The sequence below is a fragment of the Acomys russatus genome, chromosome 16 (genome assembly GCF_903995435.1).
Source record: "Acomys russatus chromosome 16, mAcoRus1.1, whole genome shotgun sequence".
In the NCBI taxonomy this organism is placed as follows: Eukaryota; Metazoa; Chordata; class Mammalia; order Rodentia; family Muridae; genus Acomys; species Acomys russatus.
In genome coordinates, this window is record NC_067152.1 from 42,663,885 (window position 1) to 42,684,061 (window position 20,177).

Below are 20,177 nucleotides of genomic sequence, written 5' to 3' on the forward strand. Positions count from 1 at the left end.
CTGCACTTTACTCTTCATTGGGGATGCAAAGGCCCTTGAAAACACTCAGCCCAAATCTCCAGTGAGGAGTCTTGTTTTAGGGTTGGAAGCAGAACCCTGACATCTTTGTGCCTCCTGCGACCTCCAAATAGACTGGCCCTCAGCCAGGCGTTGTGGAGCTGCACAGGTCAGGGAGAAAGAGCCCTGGAACATAATGCTCACCTGAGAGATTAAAAAGAAAAAAAAAATCTCAGTGTCAAACTGAGAGACCAGCCTATGGGTCAGCCTGGGCATCCAAAAGCTGAAATGGGTCGCCCTCGGGGACAATGACCACTGAGGGCTGCTGAGACAGTCTGTCCTGGTTCTTGGCAACACGGTGTGGGTGAGGGAGTCTCAGATCATGCCAAGCATTCGCGCAGCTGGGTTATATAAACCTGCTGCTCCTAGCTTCTTCCCAGAGCAACAGCAGCTTGGTAGCTTGGTAGCCAGAGGGCTGAGCATGTGGTTTCCAGGGCTCTCCTAGGAGAGCCACAGTCCTATCCTTAGCCCTCGGCTTGCTAGCAGAGAACGCTGGGGAAGTAGGTGTTAGCCTTCGACAACCCGCCTGTCGTGTCTGCCCAGCAGGGAGAGATGTTGCTTCCTCAGTTCCTTTTGCATCCCTTGGTCCATGGCCACAGCGGCTAAGGGGCAGCTGGATGTCTCTGAACCTGACTCTCTGCTTCATTTCCTCTGAGCCACTCATCCTGTGGGAACCTGGTAGTTCTCCTTGGCTGCGGTTCAGGACCCTTTAAGGGTATCTGTGCATGCCAGGTGGTGTGGGGTGTCCAAGGACACCTGCCTCTCCAGGAGGCAGAAACTGAGGGTGAGCTCTCTGGGATGGCATGAAAAGCCCTGTACTGGACAAAGGATGGCAAGCCGTGCTGGCAGGAGACTGTAATTCCCTAGTAGCAGTTGCCCTGCTTCCTGAGCAACTCGATAGATGCCCAGTGAGACCTCTGGCTTCCTTCTTTGGTCCACTTGATGTTCTGGGATGGGGACAATGACCTGAGCTAGTGATGGGTCATGGGAGAGGGAAGGGCAATGCCATCGATGCTGAGGAGATGGACACAGACCTTAGGAGAGACAGAACATTCAAGTCTGCCTGGCCACAAGTTCCCAGCAGTGCTACCCAACTGGGGACGCTGAGCATCCCCCAGGTGCCCTTTAGCACTGGAGCCAAAGGTATGTGAGGGCTTTGTAGAGAATCTTTTTTTTTTTTATTTTCCAAGACAGGGTTTCTCTTGGCTGTCCTGGACTTGCTTTGTAGACCAGGCTGGCCTCAAACTCACAGTGATCACCTGCCTCTGCCTCCCAAGTGCTGGGATTAAAGGCGTGCGCCACCACACCCAGCCCGAGAATCTTTTTTTTTTTTTTAATATTTATTTATTTATTACATACAATGCTGTGCCTCCATATACACCTGCACATCAGAAGAAGACACCAGATCTCAGTTTGTGAGCCACCATGTGGTTGCTGGGAATTGAACTCAGGACCCCTGAAGGAGCAGACAGTGCTCTTAACTGCTGAGCCATCTCTCCAGCCCCGAGAATCTTTTCTGTTAGGTCCTTCCTACACACACACACACACACACACACACACACACACACACAGAGAGAGAGAGAGAGAGAGAGAGAGAGAGGATAAGAATAGTTTCTCCCCAAATGTGAGCAGTGTCTGGAGATTATTTCTAGCCATGGACCAATGGCACTGAGAAAACAAAGTGGAGGAGCTTAAGTTAGGAGAGACAGTGGAGATGCATCTGAGCGACACAGTACAGAAGGGGGATGCAGGGTCTTGCACAAGGCCACCTGGCAGCTCATGTCCACAGACAGCTTTCATTGCACCAGAACCCAGCATAAGCCTTTCTACTCTGATCTTCTAGCAGAAAGCAAGGGAGCTGATCCTTGCCCTGTGCTGTCTGCAACCAGCTGGGACTCCCAGGCAGGATGAGACCCTAGTGCCTCTGGGAGGCAAAATTCTGGGAACTGGGCATATGGAGGGGGCGGCTGTTTAATTATTGTAAAAATGCACATCACATGAAATGTGTTGTCTTAACCATTTTACAGGGTAGAGTCTGATGGCTATAAGTACACTCAGCTTAGTACACAGCTGTCACTCTCTGCCGTTTTTCAGATCTCTTCCTGTAAAATTAAGACTGTTCTCACTATACTGTAGGTCTGTTCCTCCTTCCTCTAGAAGCCGTGTGTGTGTGTGTGTGTGTGTAAGTAAGTGAGGCTCAAACTCTCAACATCAGCCTTGACAACAAGCACCTTCCCCTGGTGAGCCATCTCGCTAGCCTATCTGCATGTTTAGAGTCCACCCAGGCACGTGGTCCAGGGAACTACTCTCTGGCCACCAGATTTGGCAGTTTTAAGTGCACCCTTCCAGTGGGGCACCTTTTCCTTGGGAAGCTCTTGAGGTTTTATTTTGTGACTCAAAGTCTGCAGAATAAGAGCTGGTGCTACGATGCAGGAGCATCAGGAGAGTGTTCTGGCTGGGACTGTGCAACCACCCCTGCCAGGAGACTGGCAGTCTGGCCTTCCCCCCACACACACACCCCGACCCCCAATTCAAGCACCAACCACTTAGTGTAAGATCGCCCATAAAATTGCACTTCAATTACAGGCTGTAAACCTACAGCCCCCTGAGCAGCTGACCTTTGTGCTCCCTGGTACCCAGGTGCCTTTGGAAGCAATGATGCTCTGCCTGCTGCCTCCCCTTCAGCGAATCAGGTGAAACCCTGGTCCTTCAGTCCTGGCTGCAGCTTCTCAGCCCCTCCTCCCGGGACAAGGCATGAGGGGACCAGTGTGGGGTTTTCTCCCATCCTTCTGCTTTTCCAGGTGCACACGGGGCCCTGGTGTCTAAGGGTGGAGGAGCTCCCAGTTGCCGGGGCAAGCTTGGCCTTCCCCCTGGCCTAAGCTAACATGTTCTACTGGACCTGCCACACCTGAACGCCGGGTCACCATATCCATTGCCTCTCTAGTCTTCTGTCCGGGGAGAGTTCTCTGGCAGATGTTATTGGACAAGATCCTGGACTCAGTGGTGAAATTTCAAAGCTGGCCGCTCTCCAGGAGCCCGTAGTTGAGACAACACGACCTGGGTTAGACATTAGGTATGACACCTGGTCAAGATAACATGAAAGGGGCAGGAAGCCGGAGGTTTGGCTCAAAGTTGTCACTTGACCAAAATAATGGGCAGAGAATGGAGGGGCCTTCTGGTTCCAAGGACACTGGACATCCTCTATTTGGAGCTTTAGCTAATTGTGTGTGTGTGTGTGTGTGTGTGTGTGTGTGTGTGTGTGTGTGTGTGTGTGTGTGTGTGTGTGCACGCGCGCACTTAGAGCCATAATCTGTGCCTTTCCAGAGAAATGGGCATATCTTTACTGATTTACTATTTAGAAATACAGTAGTCAGAGTGCATTAGTCTAAACAGAACAAGGCTGAGGACCCGAGTTCAGATCCCAGCACTGCACAGTTAGGGGTCACGTGGTTGGGGAACTGCACAGCAAGGCAGGTTGCTGGACCTGCCCTTCATGCCATCATGGCTTTGTAGGGACAGACCCACCCCTGATGCCACCATATCCATCAGTAACCAAGCCCTGGCATCTTTTCTGGGCAGCCTTCCGGGCAGGTGCCATCTACATCACCAGAAAGGGGCCACTGTGGGTGCTTTATCCAGAAGACTGCACCTGCCCCTCCCCCACCCCGGCCTGGGGATGTGCTTGCTGAGCGAGCACAAACAGTACAGTGCATTCTGGGCTGGTACTTTTCCACCTGGCTTGAGTTATTTCAGAGAGCCTGAGACACAACCAGGCAATGGATCCGTCATGGTCCTGTGTCTTTTAATGAATCTGTCCTTGTCAGAACCCGTCACCTCCCTAGGCCAAGGTTGCTTATGGTGTGGGCTCCCAGGAGGGCCTTGGGGCCTCTTCCAGAACTTGAGCATCTCAGACACAACCAAAGGAGGTTTTGTCCTGCTCCTGCAGGTAGCCAGTGGCCTGGCAGAGGCAAAGGGTGGGTCATCCAGCCCACTAAAAGGCCACTGTGCACCCTAGGAGCCGAGACTGGAAGGCAAGGGCTCTACGCATCCTTGGCATCTTTGGATAGGATTCTCTTTGCTCTCGATGTCTAATCAGCTCCCAACAGCTGGACCTGATGCCTGCTCTGTCTTCCCATATTCCCTGTCCCATCCAGGTCAGTCACTCTTCCCAGGGCTCACATCATCCAAGGACCACAAGTCTCCTGGGACACAGGGCCTGGCACCCTGTAGTATCCCACAAAATGTATGTCAAATGGGAGGACCTGAGGAGGTGATGCAAGTTCCAAACTGACTGGTGATATTTTGGCCCTGGGCTTTCTTCTCTGGCCCAGTATAAGGAGAAGATGGAGGGGGCCGTGGGCAGCTGCGGTCCACTCTCCATCTGACACTGGGGCTCAGTGCAGACTCACTGAATGCTAGAGTGTGAAGGGGAGAAACTGGGGCTTCCCAGTCAGCTCCTCAGGGGCCTTGGGGAGGATGGGTTTATGGATGGAGAGTTGGGTTCTTAGCAATGATGAAATGGGCAGCTGTGGTGGCTGTGCCAAAGCTTAGAGCCTTCTCCAGGCAAACCACTGAGCAGATGGTTGTTCTAGAAGAAGCCACAAGGCTATGACCATGTCCTTCAAGCTCCAGTGAGACGAGATGAGTGATACCCAGGTTCCTGCCACACAACAGAGGATTGCCACTCCTTTCTGACCCAGCCATAGCTACTGGGCTACTTGAGGCAGGCCCTGTCGCAGTGTTTGTGAAGCGCCAGGCACAGTCAGGCTCCTGGTCCCAGGGGACTCAGTCCTATGGCCGACTGGAGCAGGGAGGGGGTCCCCGGAAGTTTGCGGGAGCTGGGTTTGCCATGACATTTGGAATCTTTGGCACTAAGTGAGCTCTAAGGGGACTCTGAGGACTTTGGCTCACATTTGTGGTCGTCTGTGAAAGCCAGACTTGCTCTCTGAGCAAACTCAGCCCTGTGAGAATTACAGAAATCCCCTTACCTCTGGCAGGTGACCCAGGCCAGGTGCACTGCTTGGCAAAGTAGCCTGGGTAGATTTCGGTACCCACCCTTGCCCCTAGGAAGATGCCCTTATGCCATGAAAAATCCATACAACTTTCTGGTACCATCCCATTTGATTCACCTCTGACAGTGTGCCCTCATCAACATGCCCTTGGGCTGTCTCCCTTTGCTTCCGTCCTTGGCTGTGAGAACTGTTTAGGCGCTGGGGTGGTTGGGAATGTGGGTTTCTTGGGACTCAGACTCATGGGCTCTTCTCTCAGTAACTTAGGGGTACCGCCAGGCCGGGGGAACTGCCCGCTCACCGTGCCTCTGCCTTTTGACCTCATCTATACGGATTATCATGGCCTGCAGCAGATGAAACAGCACATGGGGCTGTCCTTCAAGAAGTACCGGTGAGAGGCCCAGGGACCACGGGGACCATAGCTCCTTCCCTCCTGCCAGCTAGCCCAGGGTGGAGCACTGCACAGCCCCCTTTCTTCCTGTCTCGGCCTTTGCTTTCCCTCTCCAAACCACTTCCACCCCAAAAGATCCCTGAAACCCTGGAGAGCCTTCCATCCCCCTACAGAATGGGGGGCTAAAGCCTTAGGATGGGAGGTGACCTTGATGGAGGGTCTGAGGCATCCCAGGGAGTAAGGAGGGTAGGAAACAGCCCCAGCACCATTGGGGTCAAGGTCTCTGCCATGGAGCCTCAAGTGGGGGAGTTGGCCAATGCCCTTTCCTCAGTGACCCCCCCAGGATCTAGGGCAAATATGCTGCAACCGGCAGCAGCGGGCTCATTTAGCACCGAGTGCACCGCTGTTTATTCCTATGCTCTAACGCCATCAACACCCAGTGTGATTTCATTAGAGGAAGGTGACGGCTGGCGTTATTGCTTTTATTATTAATGCGGGCTGTCTGCACACTGCCATCTTGCCCACCCCACCCCCTCTCCCCGGGAATCGGGAGTCCTGCCGACCTCAGCACTCTGTAAGATTCTGGGTCACCTGGAAGAGCGCTAGGCCCTGGCAGCTTTGTGTGGGGGTGTCTAGGCATGTCAGCACTGCTCTTCATTAGCCAGCCTCAGAGGTGACCTGGGCCTAGGTTAGCTGATCCTCCAGCAGCGCTGGGCTTTAGACTTATAAGCTTGGGGGGCGGGGCAGTGGAAGAGGAAAGCCGGCAGTCAGAACCTCTTTTGATTCCTGGGAGAGCCTCCCCTCGAAGAGGAGGCTCAGGGAAGTCTCCCAAGCCCAGATCCCCAGGATCCCACCAGTGAACACTGTCTTCCTAGTAAATCACGACTTACAAATGACTCTGGACAGTAAAGTGATGCCCCGCCCCCTTCAGATACTACCTCCCTTCCTAGCCTTCCTCCAGTGGAGGTGATGATGGCTTGTCTTCTGGATAACAACCAGGGGCCCTGCAGGCATCAAGAGTGACCATGCAGCCGGCTGCACGTCTTTAATCCCAGCACTCAGGGAGGTAGAGGCAGGCGGATCACTGTGAGTTTGAGGCAAGCCACGAGTCCAGGACAACCAAGGCCACACAGAGAAACTCTGTCTCAAAACAACAAAACAAAACAAAAAAGAGTGACCATGCCATTCTGAGGCCGCTGGACTGCTCTTCCTGTTGCGGGAGACGGCGTGGAGGGTGAAGCACCTGCTGTGGTCACATAGTGAGGCAGCGCCTAGGTGACTTTCTTGACAAGTACTGTACTTCCCTGGCCTAGCCACAACGTCATCGCAGGGCACCCCTAGCCCAGGGACACACGGAAAGGCATGACCTCAGTCCTGGTTCCTCCGGGGGGGGGGGAGGTGCAGGTGCAGAATCCGAGTCATCGACACCTTTGGGACGGAGCCAGCGTACAACCATGAGGAATATGCCACACTACACGGCTACCGGACCAACTGGGGTTACTGGAACCTCAACCCCAAGCAGTTCATGACCATGTTCCGTAAGTGCTACTGGGAGAGAAGGGGGTCCCCCTGTATGTGCAGGGGTAGGTCTCCCTCCATGTGCAGGGGTGGGGTCTCCTTGTATGTGCAGGTGTGGGTTTCCCCAACATGTGCAGGGGCGGGGTCTTCCTCCATGTGCAGGGTGGGGCTCCCTGTATGTGCAAGGGTGGGGCTCCCCATGTGTGCAGAGCCCAGCATTCTTCTTCCTGAGCCAGTGAAATGAATGGCCTGGGCAAGCACCTGCCTTCCCTTGGGTAACAATCACAGAGACTGCAGGTGCGTCCAGAAGCGCATAACTCAGAGCAGGGGCCCAGTGGCTTTCCAGAAGCTTCCAGAACCAACCAGAGAAACTGGAAGAGGGTGGGGCAAAGAAAATATGGGCCTTTCTACCTAAAGGGGTGGTAACTAAGCAGGCAGGTGAGCTTGAAGGTTCTGGAAACATGGGAGCCTGAAGGAGGGGAACTCCTCGGAAACATGGTGTCAGCCAATTGTATCTTGTTTTTTACTTCTGGTGCTGGGGATCACACCTGGGGCCTTGTGCATGTTAGGCCGGCTATATCCACAGCCTCCCCTGCTTTTAAATTTTTGAGATCGGGTTTCAATATGTGCCCCAGTCTGACTTTGAACTCATGCTTTAGCCTGCCAAGTGCTGGGATTTCAGTCGTGTGTGCTTCTTATTTGAGGGTCTATCTGGTATCACTTAAAATATCTTTTATTGCATTTATTTATTTATTTATTTATTTATTTATTTATTTATTTATTTACTTGTGCATATGGGGGCATGGCAGTAGAGCACACACATGCTGTGGCAAGTGTGTGGTGGTCAGAGGACAACTTGCAGGAATCCATTCTTCCCTTCTGTCCTGTGAGTCCCTGGGATCGAACTCGGGCTGTCAGGCTTGGCGGCAGGTACCTCCTCCACCCTGAGCCATCTTACTGGCCCTCAGCTGTCACTCTTAATTGTGGTCCACTGCTGCTGTAAGCAGAGCAGCATCATAACCATCTAATTTGTGGTACTTCAGGGGCACGAGGCCAGAAAGCCAGATAAGCCGCTTCGTTAGGATTGTGTATAAATTAAGAGCAGAGTGGGTTCTGCAGCACCCAGGGACTTGCAGAGGATATGATCTTTATTCAAGGTATCAAACTCATGACATTTCTGTCAGCAGCTTAGGTTCGGGCTGCGCTGGGCAGAGATGAGATATCATAGTCAGCGAGTAATGGCTTCATTAGCTCCCAGAAGGGTAGGACAATTCCTGCAGCCCACGGAGTCTAGATGAGGGACCAGAGAAGCATGGCGACCTGTCTGCAGACACACAGCTCTGTGGATACCACTCTTTGCTGGGGGAGCCCATTTGAAAGTCTGTGAGGTCCTGAGGGGGTGTGTGGTTCTGCTATGCTGTGTCACAGGGTGTGAAAGGATATAAAGAGGGGCAGGGGCCGTTGGGGAGCATTTGAGTATTGAGCGATGAGCCGCTTAGGCGGTCCAGGTATGGAGATGATGAGAGGCCTGGGGGACTAGGCTCGGCCTTTGAGGGCAGAGTGTACTGGTCGACTGCACATGGAGTCGGTGGAGGTGGAGGTCAGTGGGGGACAGAAGGTGGGCTAAGAGGCCTCTGAACCTGAGAAGCACTTTGGGGAGGCAGAGGCAGGCAGATCTCTGAGTTAGAGGCCAGCCTGGTCTACAAAGAGAGTTCCAGGATAGCCAAGGCTACACAGAGAAACCCTGCCTTGAAGAAAAAATTAAAAAAGGACCTAATGAGGCCTACCAAGATGACCCACCAAGTAACAGAGCTTGCCACCAAGCCTGGCGACCTGAGTTCAATCCCTGAGTCCCACACTGTGGAAGGAGAGAATCAAGTCCCACAAATTGACCTCCATCCATGCATCATAGCGCGCACACACACACACACACACACACACACACACACACACACACACACCAAGTTAATTAATTAATGCTATAAAATATTTTAAAAGAATCTGCATGAGAAAATTGAGATTTGTCCCACAGCAGAGCTTATTGTAAATGGAGTGACAGATGTGGCGTGCTCCCACTAATCTGCCTGAGCCCTAATCAAATGTTTCTTTTTTCCCATTGCTTCTACTCTCCCCTCATCTCCTGTTTCAAACGTAGTGGGCTTCCTAACCTCATGATTATTCTGGTTTTTTTTTTTTTTTAGGGTTTGGGACAGAGTCTTGTGTAGCCCAGACTGTCTCTCTTTCCCTCTCCTGGCCTAACCTTCACCTGCCTTGAGCTCTTTGCTTAATTGTCCTTGTTACTTTAATTGGTCACCATGCTTTCTTGCCCATTCACACTGACTGATTCAGCTAATTGTATTCTAAATCTGTCCCTTCTGGTGGAGTGCAGGGCAGTCCTGATGTGTCCTCAGCTGCTGAGGAGAGGGGAGGCAGCCAGCCCAGCTGGAGGTGGGTGGGAGGGAGGCATACGGGCATCCATCCATTCAGAAGGTCTGGCTGCCTTTCTGTGGTGGGGGGTACTTCTAAAGTTGAGAGGAGCCCAGGAGACGGTGGAAGTGCCCTGTCCTGACTGCCCACACAGACAGAGCTCTGGGCCTCAGGGCAGGGCTCAGCCTCATCTCCTAAAGCTAAGAGAAGGCGCCCTGGGTCTATTCTGCAGCCAGCCTAGGGCCATGAGCGTTCCCAGGCATGGGAGGCATCAGGAGCTGGGCATATGGCTTGTTTGGCAGGGTGCTTACATAGCGTGCACAAAACCCCGGCTTCAAGGGCCACATAAACAGGCCATAGCTGCACACACGTATAGTTCCAGCAGTTAGGTGGAGGCAGGAGACTCAGAACTTCTGAGCTATCCTCAAGTACCAGGAGGAGGGGGAGTGTCAATGACAGCCTAAGGTGCACCAGATGTGAACCGTCAAGGAGTGGGTGGGGATGCCACACTGGGTTTGGTTAGCACACCTCTCCCTGGTAAGGGAAACTAAGGTGCAGATCATAGGCATCCGGGGTAGGAATTGGCGGTGTCCCAGGAGACTGAGTATGCCTTGCTTGCAGCCAGCACTCACCAGGGTTCTGCTCACACAGGAAGACGGTGGCCTCTGGAGACACTTGGTTGCAGGTTCTAGCAACTCCCAGGATGGCTGCCTGAGCTGGCAGACCCATGGGAGGGGAGCAAGAGAGGAGACAGGTGATTAGTTAGTTATCAAGATGGGCAGGTTTACCCACACCTGACCACAGCCGGACTGTTGCAGTAGGAGGAATTTCCTCATTAACCTAAAAAACACCTTTAAAAAAAAGGTTAAAATTTAGAAAGCATTAATTAAATAAGGAGAGAGCCCTTTTGATTATATAATCTGTTAGGCAAATCATGCATTGAGTAATCTCTTAACAACAATGCAATAATGATGCTTTTCTGAGGATCCAAGTGAATAACAAATGAATTATTAAAAAGATAAAACTCCCTTTGCTCCCAAAAGACAGAAAGGAAATCCGGCCTTGCTCTGATTGGGCTGGGTTCTGGAAAAGAATTAGGAAATATTTATCTCAATTCTGTGTTGTCCGGGGAAGGCCGGTGGACCCCTGAGCGGCTCATGGGGCAAGGGAAGGGGGTGGGAACCCGGTGGGATTTTCTCTCTCAGAAAAGGAAGGAGCTTAGTCCAGGCAGAGCAAAGGTACAGCAGCTGTAAAGGTTGGAAGGTGCGACACAGAAGGTGCCCTGGCTGCGGGCACTAAGGTGAGCTGGGAACCTAGGGAGAGGGGGCGCGGCCTGCGCGAGGGGGCGTGGCCTGAGGGGACCCAAGTCAGAGAGGATTGTTCTATAGAGAAAAGAGTTTGCCAAAAGAGCTTTGGAACCAAGGGGTGGCTGTCAATGTGCTAGTGGGTAGAGGGGCTGAGTTAGGTGGACCTCCCTGAGAGAGGGAGGTCCAGGGACAGGGGCCGCTGCTTAGACATGTGATAACCCCTTCTTCCCCCTCTGCGATTGGACTGTAGCTCACACCCCAGACAACTCCTTCATGGGCTTTGTGTCTGAGGAGCTCAATGAGACTGAGAAGCAGCTCATCAAAGATGGCAAGGCCAGTGACATGGCGGTGGTGTACGGCAAGGAGGCGAGTATCTGGAAGGTGAGCCCCGGCAGACCCACTGCCAACCGTGGCGGCCCCAACACAGGCCGTACGGATCTAGCCACTGTGCCTGCCATGCCTACACAAGCGCAGGCCGCACCCATTCTGCCACAAGCCACGCCCACAGCACTGCCAGCCCAGGCCACACCCACCGCACCTGGTTCTATCACAGCTGTGAAGGCCCCAGCCACACAATTACAAGACTTGCCCCACCTTTGCAGCCCAAGCCTGAAGGTGCAGGCATGGGTGTGTAGGTCCAGAATGCAGCTCCCATCTACAGCACTGCAGCCTACAGGATGTACTGTATTTATTGCTAAATGGTTCCAGGTTGTCCCTAACCGGATGGCGACCGTCCCCCTCAGCCCCTGGACTGTTCCCAGTGACCTAGATGGTTGCTTTGTAGAAGACTCTGAGGAAACCCTCCACTCCCACCTCTAGGAACCACCGAGTGACGTGAACCTCACCGACAGGCTTAAGCTAGAATGGAGCTTGGTGGGATGAGAGGCAGAGGTAGGGCTTGCTTGGAGGACTCTACCTTCAGCCGGGCGGTGGTGGTACACGCCTTTAATCCCAGCACTCGGGAGAAGGAGGCAGGCTGATCGCTGTGAGTTCAAGACCAGCCCGGTTTACAAAGCGAGTTCAGGATAGTCAAAGCTCCACAGAGAGACTCCACCTTCCAGCTTGGGTCCCCTATCCTGGGAAACTTGTGAGGGGGTGATGCCTGCTTCTGGTCACTAACCTGCTTTCTCTCTTCCCTGTGCTCTCTGGCGGTGAGGCAGCTCCAGGTACGGAACAGAACCCTTCCTGCACGTGCCTGAGGGTGTGTCCTTGACTCTAACATTAGCTCCATGGAAGTATGGGGCGGGGGGGGGGGGGGGGGGGGGGACGACAGCAGGGTCAAATAAACAGGATGACAAGTTCAAGGTTGTCCCGGGGTACATAGCCAGTGTCCTGGGTCAAGTCTTGTGACATGGCTGTCTTATTTGAAAATTCTTATGCCATATTGGGTAGGATTAGATCAGCTGTCACAGGGTTGTGTTGATCGGACAAGACGGGTGTCTGTCACAGTTTCAGGAGGTGTCCAGGCTGAGGTACATGGTCCCTTGGTAATGCTTGGTCTTTACCCTGAGGCTGCTGCAGGCTCAGGATGGCCACAAACATCTGGTTTTCAGAGACACATCCCAGCCAGTGAGGCAGGAGGCAGGAGGCAGTGGGGCAGGTGCCAGGGAGACAGCAGATCACCTTTGTCTCATGCAGAAGCTAGCATCCCACCAGGTGTCTGGGATTTCTCGAGGATAGGTGTCCATGCACATGTGTGTCCCTGCATGCGTGCATGCGTGCATATGGTCCTGTGTGTGTTGTGCTAAGCAGGCCTATCTTGTCTCCTTTTCCCAGAATTGCTGGAGGCTATGGCTTTGGGCAAGTTTGATTATAAAGCTTACAAGGGGCAGGAGGAGGACAGGCATCTAGCAAGCCCCAGAGAAAGCATGCCTGTACAGCAGGCAACCCAGACAGTCAGTGGCAGACAGAGGACAAATGGTAACATGAACTCAGCCAGAGTCATCACGGCTCTCTGAGAGCAGAGAGAAATCCCGATGGATGACAGACAGGTGGAGGAGCACAAATGCACAACAGACACATGTTTCTGGAGTGTGTGTGTGTGTGTGTGTGTGTGTGTGTGTGTGTATGTGTGTGTGTGTGTGTGTGTTTGCACATGCAGAGGTCAGAGGACAGTTTTCAGGAAACAGGTCTGGCCTTCCATCCTGTGGGTCCCAGGAATTGCAGGCTTGACTGCAAGCCCCCTTTACCCATTGAGCCATCTTGCAGGCCCAATGTTGACCACCTCCCTTCACCTGACCACTTCCTGTTATCACCTGTGTCTCCAAAGAGAGCAGCCTGCATCCTTACCAGGGCCCGATATAAGCAAGCACTTTTACTTTGTTTTGGGTAATAAGAGACCCTAATCCTGCCTTAATTTCACCTTGCTCCTGCCAGCTGTTTTGTACCCACAACACACCCAGTTGTTTTATATAGAGTCGGGAATTCACTGAGGTTTACTGCATGTCTTTCCTTACCTCATCTCAGGTCCTTTGTCTGTGATCTTTCTGGAGTTACCGCCCCGTTTTCATTTTCTTTTTCTTTTTCCGTTTGCTTACTTACTTCGTGTGTGCTGAAGAGCACTGCTGGAGGTCAGAGGGCGACTGGCTGGAGTTGTTCTCCTGTCATATGGGTCACTGGACTTGAACTCAGGTCAACTCAAGTTGTCAGGCTTGGTGGCAAGTGACACTGCTGGCTGAGCCATCTCACCAGCTCTTCATCTGTGTTGCTGGAGGCCATTTTTTGCTGTGCACAGAATCCCAGCTTGGTGTCTTCACTTTGGTGTCATAAAAACATCTTGCCCCCTCCCCTTTCCCTTTGGTTCTGTTCATAAACTAGCCTCAAGGCTTAGCGCTGCCCCCGGCAGGCAGGCAGTTTGCTCTTTCTCTTTCTCTGCTTTACCTCAGCAGGTTTGACTCTCAACCATCTCACTGCGGTTCTGCTGCCTTTGGCTTTCTTTTTCACCTATATGGAGTTCATAGATCTTTTTGAACCTTGTTCTTTAATCTGTCACAAGTTTTTTAAAAAATCTTCCCTTGTTACCTCTCTAAATATTGTTTTGGGCTGGCTATGGTTCTCCCCACCCCCCCACCCCAACCCATGCAAAAAAGGGGGCCTGGAGAGATGTCTCAGAGGTTAAAAGCACTGGCTGCTCTTCCAAAGGGCCCTTGTTCAACTCCCAGCACCCCTACGGCAGCTCACTACTGTCTGTAACTCTGGTTCCAGGGAATCTGCCACCCTCACATAGACATGCATACAAGCAAAACACCAATGTTCATAAACACCAATAAAAACCTAGAATAAATAAATATTGCTTTGGCCCCATTAGACCCCATTCACAAATATATTAGAACATTGCTGTTTCCTTCCTGCTTCATTTATTTATTTAGTTTCTTTTTTGTTGTTTGTTTGTTTTTTGGTTTTTGTTTGTTTGTTTGTTTGTTTCCCTCTTATCTTCCATTTTGGCTTCAGTCACTGTTGTTGTTTTTTAGACACAATCTCACCGTCCAGCTGTCTTGGAGCTCCCTAAGCAAACCAGGCTGCCCTCGAACTCACAGAGATCTGCCTGCTCTGCCTCCTGAGTGCTGAGACCAAAGGTGTGTGACACCAGGTCTGGTTGTTTTTGCTTTAGCTTTAATGGAAGTTTACACAGAGCAAACGTTATTCGTTTTGTTGGGTTTTCTGAAGACAGGGTCTTGCTGTGTCACCCAGGGGTCCTTGAACTTACCATGTTGCTCAGGCCATCCTTGTCACAATTTTCCCGAGTGTCGGGATTACAGGTATGCACCACGCCTGGCTAAGCCCTGGTTTTAATAAAAATTGAAGCGTGTCCCACTCTTCTGGTATTTTAGCTACAAAGTCCCTGTTTATCCCAAAGCCTCTGCCAGTTCCAAGGTTTTGTTTTTGCCTTGGAGTCTATGATCTGTTTTGACTTAACTTTGCCATATAATGGGACATACAGATTCAAAATTTCCCAATTCCACGTTGCCTCGCCTAGGTCCCAGGCTCAGATGGCCCCTCCTTCTCTTTTCATGTGGATGACAAATGCCCTGTGCCATTTGTTGGATAGGCCTTTCTTTCTCCTCAGAAACATCCTCCCTTCTGAGCACTGAGGATTCTGTCTAGACTCAGATGTTTCATCCCCCCTAATCTGTGTGGCCTTGCTGTTGGAACCATACTGTCCCCACCCTCCTGCCCCACGTAGGCCTGGGGTCAGGTGCTCTGTCTGCTGATGCTGTACTTTTCCAAAGCCATTCCATCTATTGTAGGTCCTCAGCATTTCCAATGGGTTCTAGCCTCACCCTGTTCATTTCTGTAGCAAAGCCTTCTGGAATTTTTTGTTGTTGTTGTTGTTAGCTTGGTTTTTGTTTTGTTTTAAGTGTGTTCTGGAGAATGAATATGAAAGAAAGCATAGAAAAAATTTGAAGTTGCAAGCAGGGTGGTGTGCGCTTTTAATCCCAGCACTCGGGATGCAGAGGCAGGGGGATCACTGTGAGTTCGAGGCCAGCCTGGTCTACAAAGAGAGTTCCAAGACAGTTAGGGCAATTACCCAGGGAAACTCTGTCTCCAAAAACTAAATAACAATAGTAGTAGTAGTAGTAGTAATAATAATAATAATAATAATAATAATAATAATAATAATAATAATAATAATTTGAGGTAAAAATCTGATGCCATTTTCTTTCAGAGAGGGTTAGTTTTAAGCCCTGGGTTATAGCTGAATCCCTAACAGTCCCAGGTCACCTTAATCATTTATAGTAGTTGAAACGACGCGGATCAGCAGTGGCGGCTATGAGGGCTGCTCTGGTTCACTCCCGTCAGCTAATGCCCTCACCTCCAACCCAGAACTTCCACCACCTTCTTCTTTCCTAGATAAAAGGAAGAATGGATGGATGGACAGGGAATAGACAGACGGATGGATGGGTGGGTGGGCGGAGACATAGACGGATAAATGGGTAGAGGGATGAATAAGTTGGTGGATGAATATTGGTGGGAGGATGGGTGTATGGGTGAATGGGTGGAAAGGTGGATGGAGGGACAGGTGGGTTGCTGTACTTCTGTGTGGGTGGGTGGGTAAAAGGATGGACAGATGGATGGATGGATGGATGGATGGACAGGGTGTGGGTAGACAGATGAATGGCAGGATGGACAGGTGGATGGGTGGATGTGTGAGAGAGTTCCAGAGAGATCTGCAGGTTGTCAGAGCATCCAGGTTCACAGACACGGTTAAGCATTGGGTCTCCTTGGTCTTCTATAGGAAATACTTCTATGGCTATAACCAACCCTAATGCCTCAGGTTTAGTTCAAGCCCTGCAGCCCTCACTGATGAAAAACTTGAGGGCCAGAGAGAAGATGGGACTTTGCCCAAGTCTACACAGCAAGTTGATAATCACCCCAAGACAAGCCTCTATCTTCTGACCGCAGAGCTGGGGTGCCTAACCTACCAGCTCTGCCTCCTGAGTGCAAGGGAAGGGCCCATCATCGCCTCCCTCTCCCCCTGCAGGGCAAGGAGAAGTTCCTGGCCATCCTCAACAAGTACATGGAGATCCACGGCACAGTGTACTACGAGAGCCAGCGGCCGCCCGAGGTTCCTGCCTTTGTGAAGAACCACGGCCTCCTGCCACAGCCTGAGTTCCAGCAGCTGCTGCGTAAGGCCAAGGTGAGGCTCTGGCCACTGTCCCTCCCTGCAGGCCACAGCCATGGGTGACAGACATCTACCAGGCCAGCCGTATCCATGTGCTCTGCCACCCAGAAGCCTGGCAGACGTGAAGATGTCCAGCAGGCCGGGAGGCCCTCCGTTGGGAAGGACTGGAGGAGTAGCATGGGCTGTCCAGTTGTCCCTGCTCAGTCCCAGCCGAGTCCTGGGGCTGGCCAGACTGTAAAAGCTGCTGGGGCAGTCACATGGTCCGAGGGGATCCTGGGGTGAGTCTCCATAGGGGCACTTGTATAGGCCCCCAGAGTTGGATTTCTGCAGCCACAGCTGCTACACTGGAAAGGACCCTGTAGCTGGCCCTGGAGTCCATCTGAGGCCAGAGTCTCCCTCTAGCACCCAACCCTCTCTGGTCTTTCCTTAGTTCTCTTAGATGTGTGTGTGTGTTGGGAGCAGGAAGGATGAGGTAACCCCACACAGTGGCCCCGGAGCCAGAATGACTTATTAAGAACCCTCCTGGCAGCAGTATTGTCAGTTATGGGATGGATGTTACAGCATCTTGAGCAAAGGTCCTTTGGGAGGCTGGGATGTCCAAGGTGGGAACACTTGCTCCTCCCTTCCTTCCGCAGAAGCAGAGCCTGATAGAGCAAGGAGCGGCCATTTACAAAACCTAATCAGACTGCTCCTTTCACAACGGGGAAACTGAGGGCCCGGGAGGGTGAGATCTGTTCATGGTCACAGAGCTCTCTTCATGCCTGTTCCCGCAGCCTATGAATGCTGAGGCTGTCCTTACCTCTGGCTTCTGGAGTCCTGGGCTGAGGTTGGCCCAGCTTCTCTGACCATTGGCTCACTCCCACCACTTGAAGGTTTTGTTTTTTGTTGTCTTTTAACGTTTATTTGTTTGGTGGGGAGCTGGGGTCAGATATAGGTATACAAGGTCATAGAAGGGTTTCTGGGAGTTGGTTCTCTCCTTCCATCATGTGGGGTTCTTGGTGTTTTAAATGGCTCCGGGGTCCCAAGAGAATGACCACACAGTCCAAGGTATTTCACGGAAGGCAAAGAGTTCCATTTCTGCAGATGGGAGCACGGCCAGGCAAGGAGTGCACTGGGTTCCAAATGCAAAGGGAGCTAGAGCTCAGCCTCACAGCCTTACACAGTTGGCTAACCCAGAGCAGCTGGTTAGCAAAGAGAGCAGTCCTCAACACAGAAATACAAGAGGGGAAAAAAAAATAACGCTGACTCGGGAAGGGACTGTTCCACATGGCGTCTCTGCTAATTTCTTTGCACATAAAACTTTATTCACCTCATTTAACCCACTGATCAAAACAAAACAAAACAAAAACCCCTAGTGTATTTCTTTTATATTTCCCACATGGAGGTTGCACTCAGGTCACCAGGCTTGGTGGCAAGTGCCTCTAGCCACGGAGCCATCTTGCCTGTCCTCTGCTTCCAGATTTTTTTTTTTTTTACTTCCAGCTCTTCATAGGGTTCGGATTCCCCTATGAGGGCCCAGCACCACTAGAGGCCATCGCCAACGGCTGCATCTTCCTGCAGTCTCGCTTCAGCCCGCCCCACAGCTCCCTCAACCATGAGTTCTTCCGGGGCAAACCCACCTCTAGGGAGGTGAGCTGAAGGGGCCTGTCCCAGATCTGGGGGTCGAGAAGGGGGTGTGTGCTTAAAGACCCCAGAAGTGGGGACTGAGCCTTGGGGTACAGAGAGGGAAAGGACCTGGGTGGGTATCTGAGTCCAGCCCCAGCTGCAGGCTCAAGAAACCACCTGTTGGTCCCGGGCAGGTGTTCTCCCAGCATCCCTATGCAGAGAACTTTATTGGCAAGCCTCACGTGTGGACCGTTGACTATAACAACTCCGATGAGTTCGAAGCAGCCATCAAGGCCATCATGGACACCCAGGTGAGGCTCTGCCGCCAGCGGACTATAGGTCTGCCCGTAGTTGAAAGGAGGAACTTTCTAGAGGATTTGTTCAGGTTTGCAGAGACGAGAGGGCTCAGTCCTTTTCCTGCTAAAACACAGCCCTAAATCAGGCCATAGGGACTAGAAAGAAAGGCACGGGTCCCCATGTCCCAACTCTCCTCAGCAGTGAGCAACCTGCACTCTTTTCCCTGGCAGCTGTGCATCAGAAGTCGTGCACTGAGCGCCTGGAGGGCCAGGCCCTGCAAGCATGCTTGGTCAGGAGCTGAGCGGGTGTGCTCAGGGTGAGCCCCGCCATAGGCGTGGGTTGATCTGTACCTTTCGAGCCCGCAGTCGGTAACTGTAATTGCATACAGCTGTTCTGAGGACGCTGCCTGGCTACAAGTTGTAGCTCCGCAAGCCTGGCTGGGCTCAGCCCGTGGGTCTGGCATTGATGTCCACAGCACTGGTCCAGGTACTGCCTATGGGATACCAAGAGCAGAACACTGGGGCTCCTTTAGGGAGCGCAGGAGGCCTGGTGTGTGTGCATGTGAAGGTGAGGAAGACTACACCCAAGCAGCAGATACTGTCTCAGCTCCTAGTCACTAGCACTTCACTCCAAGAAAACTTACTCTTTTTTAAAGTATTTATTTTACTCTCTCTCTCTCTCTCTCTCTGTGTGTGTGTGTGTGTGTGTGTGTGTGTGTGTGTGTGCCGTGCATATGAGTAGATATGAGCAGGAGCGCTCTCAGAGGCCAGGAGGAGGGTATCAGATCCCTTGGAGCTGGACTTACAGGCAGTTATCAGCCACTGTTGTGAGTCCTGTGAATAAGACTCAGATTCTCTGCAAGAGCATCAAACACTTTAAAGCAAGATTTGGCCAGACATGGTGGTACCCACCTTTAATCCCAGCACTCGGGAGGCAGAAGCAGGTGGATCCCTGTGAGGTCGAGGCCAGCCTGATCTACAAAATTCCAGGACAGCCAAGGCTACACAGAGAAACCCTGTCTCAAAACACCAAAGCAAATCAGAAAAAGGAAATTGTTTCTTTTTATTTTATGTGTATTAATGTTTTGCCTGCCTGTGTGTCTGTGCAGCAAGTGTTGTTGACTCTGTTGCTTAGCAATTAAACTTTATTATACAACCCAACTAGCTTATACAAGAAGGGAAAAGGTTAAAGGGACAAAAGAGTGAACCTTCTGGTAGCCGTTCCACGGGACGGGTCCTTAGGTGTCTCTCTGGCCTGCGTGCTGGTCCAGTTGGTCCGCTGCTCTGCACGCTCTCTCTGCAGCCGACTTTGTTATTCTCTCTTTCCCAACTGCCTGAGTCTCGTGGGAAGGACCATCTCCTTCTCCCGGTGAGGGTCCATTAGAAAGACAATAGTCCAGTTGGGGTTCCCAGGTCTGCTTCCTGAATTCCAGACCCAGGATGGCTCCACTCAGTCTGTCACAAGGTATTCATGGGGTGCCCCAAGGGTAAACCCCTCCAAGACTGCTCCCACCTGTGACAAGGCTTATTCTTTCCCACAAAGTGTGCTTCTGGTGCCCACAGGGGTCCCCTGGAACGGTAATTACAGGCAGTTGTGAACCTCTTGCAAGACCAGCCAGTACTGGTAACTGAGCCATCTCTCCAGCTTTCCCAAGGGAACTTTTTTTTTTTTTTTTTTTTTTTTGAGAACTTATTTTTTAAAACTGTACTGGGCTGAGTGTTTCCTGAGGTTTCCATCCATCTTGGTAGGGAGGGTGTGGCAGAGGGGAGCAGATCACGTGATGGACAGGAAGCAGTGAAAATGTCTGAGTGTTCTCCCCTTGTCCCCTTTCGTTCCGTCTGGGCCATTCAGGTAGCTCTGTCCCTTCTTTGGAAATACCCTCAGACACACTCACAGCTGTGCTTCCTTGACTCCCAAGCAGGTGACCATGGGAGGGCACAGTA

General features: G+C 51.9%; 1 protein-coding gene across 1 annotated transcript in view; it reads left to right on the forward strand.

Annotated features, from left to right (window-relative positions):
• Positions 1-20,177, forward strand: part of Mgat5b (alpha-1,6-mannosylglycoprotein 6-beta-N-acetylglucosaminyltransferase B) — a 66,498-nt gene that overhangs the window by 40,310 nt on the left and 6,011 nt on the right. Inside the window, exons 9-15 of the mRNA XM_051159119.1 lie at positions 5,326-5,457; positions 6,862-6,995; positions 10,960-11,090; positions 11,870-11,875; positions 16,192-16,347; positions 17,815-17,961; positions 18,132-18,248. Coding sequence (XP_051015076.1) covers positions 5,326-5,457; positions 6,862-6,995; positions 10,960-11,090; positions 11,870-11,875; positions 16,192-16,347; positions 17,815-17,961; positions 18,132-18,248 — 823 coding nt within the window. The remainder of the gene's footprint in view (positions 1-5,325; positions 5,458-6,861; positions 6,996-10,959; positions 11,091-11,869; positions 11,876-16,191; positions 16,348-17,814; positions 17,962-18,131; positions 18,249-20,177) is intronic.